At 43.9% G+C, this 2954-nt stretch overlaps 1 protein-coding gene across 1 annotated transcript in view; it reads left to right on the top strand.

Moving 5' to 3' along the window:
- SRSF6 (serine and arginine rich splicing factor 6) overlaps positions 1 to 2866 on the top strand; it is a 3026-nt gene extending 160 nt beyond the window's left edge. Inside the window, exons 2-6 of the mRNA XM_010722204.3 lie at positions 5 to 12; positions 1273 to 1400; positions 1629 to 1837; positions 2184 to 2273; positions 2393 to 2866. Coding sequence (XP_010720506.3) covers positions 5 to 12; positions 1273 to 1400; positions 1629 to 1837; positions 2184 to 2273; positions 2393 to 2750 — 793 coding nt within the window. The 3' untranslated portion in view covers positions 2751 to 2866. The remainder of the gene's footprint in view (positions 1 to 4; positions 13 to 1272; positions 1401 to 1628; positions 1838 to 2183; positions 2274 to 2392) is intronic.
- The last annotated feature ends 88 nt before the right edge of the window (positions 2867 to 2954 follow it).

Genomic DNA, 2954 nt, shown 5'->3' with positions numbered 1-2954 from the left:
ACAGCAGCCGCAGTGAGTACGGTCCGTTCTGCGGGGGGCTGCCGGGGCGAGGGCCGGGCGGGGCCGCGCTGGGGTCGGTGTGCGTGCGGGTACCTGGGCGCCGCTGGGAGCGCTGGCGGCGGTTTGTCGCGGCGCCGCGCTGCACTCGGGTACCCCGGAGAAATAAGAGAGGATATAAGCGGAGCGGTTTCGGCTGCGAAATTGGGGCCGTCTTCTAGAAAGAGTTTCTTGTAGCTTAGAGATAATGTGCTCTGCTAACCTATGGGCTCCCCGCTCGTAGGAGCGCTGAGATAAAAGAGTGATGTTCCATCGCTAATGTTAATGAGTAAATATCGTTGCTTAATTGGGGTAGAGGCAGTCAGTGGTGACGGGTGGGGGAGGATTTCCAGCAGCAGTGTGGTGTATTCGTGGGGCGTGCTGTAAACTTCTCTATGCTCAGCTCATTCGTGTAGCTCCTTGAGGAGCTGAGCTGTGTGCATTAACTGCCCGGTACTGTAACTGAAGTACTGCGGCTTGCTGTTTAGTAATCTCTGAAATGGTGGTGTTGGGGAGGAGGGGAGGGGGGTGGGAATCTATCTGTTTAAAAGAATCGAATGTATGTTGTTTAAAATTGTTGCATGTTCAATTTCAAACTTTTTAACAAGTCCTTGATGTTTCAATTTAAAAGTGACCAGTGGGGCTGAGGCTGTGTCCACTGAGGCTAAGATGACTGCCTTTCCTGATTGGCCATGGCTTTTCCATACATTGTGTGACCCTTGCCCTATGACCCTTTGGCTGACCTTACCGGAAGCCATGACGACAGCAGCCTTTTGCCATTAGACGCAGGGTGATGGTGAGGATTCCAAGGGTTAGACAAAACTGGTTAAACTGAACTAGGTGACTGTTACCTTGCGTGTTTTGTGGCCAAACCACCACCAAAAACCTCATACTGTGATGTAAGTACTTAGTGTAACTAGTAAACGTTTTTGTAAAATGTAGAAATGCATGTAATCAGTTAAGTTTTATATTTTACAATGTTCTGTAAAATAAAACTTAGCAAGGTGAATCTAATAAGGAGCAGTCACTCTCTAACAGATCTTAGGAAGACTTACAGGATTTCAGTCTGTTTGATTTGCCATTAGTATATATTATGGCAAAATTGCAAGTTTATTGGAGGTATAGAGAAATAAAGTCCTACTCCAGTAAATATAACTGTTTAACTAACTTTTTCAGAACGTTTTAATTTTCTTCATGCTAGAAGACAATCTAACTTTATTTCTTTGTACAATAAAGGTGGGGGTGGTGGCGGATATAGCAGTCGGAGACAGTCTGGAAGAGATAAATATGGACCACCTGTTCGTACAGAGCACAGACTGATTGTTGAAAACCTTTCCAGTCGCTGTAGTTGGCAGGATTTGAAAGTATGTATTAGTGTTCTGTCATAGAATGTGTTGTGATCAGTAGTGGGCAGTAGCTTCCTTTCTGTGTAAATGTTATTTTGATTTCGGTGGAAATAATTGAGAAGCATTTGCATATGAGTGTTGGCACACAATCGGTGCTTTTTCATTTGCTCAGACTTGTCTCTTAAGCTAATGTAACTGTGAAATGCGTATGAAATAATTGTGTAATTTTTCATCTACTCTTAAAAGGATTTTATGAGGCAGGCTGGTGAGGTGACCTATGCAGATGCTCACAAAGAACGTACAAATGAAGGAGTAATTGAGTTCCGATCATATTCGGACATGAAACGTGCCCTGGACAAACTGGATGGCACAGAGATAAATGGAAGGAAGATCAGGCTGGTTGAAGACAAGCCACGGTCAAGCCATAGACGATCTTACTCTTGCAGCAGGTCAAGGTAATGTGTGGGATATGTCAGTCTCTGCATCAAGACAAGTGAAATTAAACTAAGAATATACATTTGTGTGTGTGTCTGCAGCCTGACCTACCGGGGTTACCTTCAGTTGGTGCTTTAGGAATGGGGTGATTACTGAGAACGTTAAGTTGTTTTATATAACGCAGCAGTGGAGTATGAGAGTTTTTACATGATAAGATTAATTGACAGTATATTGAGTTGAGGTGGATTAGTGGTATATCTTGATGTGGTTGCTTTGCTGAGAAGTTCTTTAACAATTTCTCTGTGGCTAATAGCGGGGCAGGGCACACCAAACAAACAGTAAGGACCTGCTTGTGTTTGCATCTAGGTCACGATCTAGAAGACGATCTAGAAGCAGAAGTCGTAGAAGTAGGAGCAGCCGCAGCAGGTCCCGTAGTGTCTCTAAAAGTCGTTCCAGGTAAGTGATCCGTTGCTTTCTGTTAATACAAGAATTGCTGCTTATTAATTTTTAACAATTTAAAACAGCTATAAGTATATTTCAGTTCATGCAGAATAAGCTGTCTTTCTTTTCGGAAGATCTAAATCCAGGTCACGAAGCAAAGACCGCTCACGCTCCAGATCTAAAAGCCGGAAGTCCAGATCAAAGAGCAAATCAAAACCCAAGTCTGACAGGGGGTCACGCTCTCACAGCAGATCTAAGGAGAAGTCGGAGAAGTCTCGGTCCAGGTCCAGGTCTCGATCTCCCAAAGAAAATGGTAAAGGAGATACTAAGTCAAAATCCAGGTCAAGGAGTAGGTCTCGTTCCAATTCTCCGCAGCAGCAGCCATCTGCCAAGGCTCGTTCAGAGTCACCACCCAAAAGAGCTGCATCGAGGTCCCGTTCCAGATCTCGTTCAAAGTCTCGCTCACGATCAAGATCTAGTTCAAGAGATTAAGACTAGAACTCTCCTCTTACCTTGCACACTATTAAGGAACATTTTTCCTACTTGTCAGGCCATTAGTGTTATGTTAGCTATTCAGAAGTTGGTTTTTTTCTTGCAGGAGTGAATGGCCTATGAACTAAGTAATGAGGCGTAAAGCTTTAATTTGTATCCTAAATTTGAAAATACGAGATCAGATGGTGTGGTACAAAGCAGAAA

The sequence above is a fragment of the Meleagris gallopavo genome, chromosome 22, assembly GCF_000146605.3.
Source record: "Meleagris gallopavo isolate NT-WF06-2002-E0010 breed Aviagen turkey brand Nicholas breeding stock chromosome 22, Turkey_5.1, whole genome shotgun sequence".
Lineage (NCBI taxonomy): Eukaryota > Metazoa > Chordata > Aves > Galliformes > Phasianidae > Meleagris > Meleagris gallopavo.
Note: the sequence above shows the minus strand (reverse complement) of the source record. Positions and strands in the feature narration are given on the sequence as shown.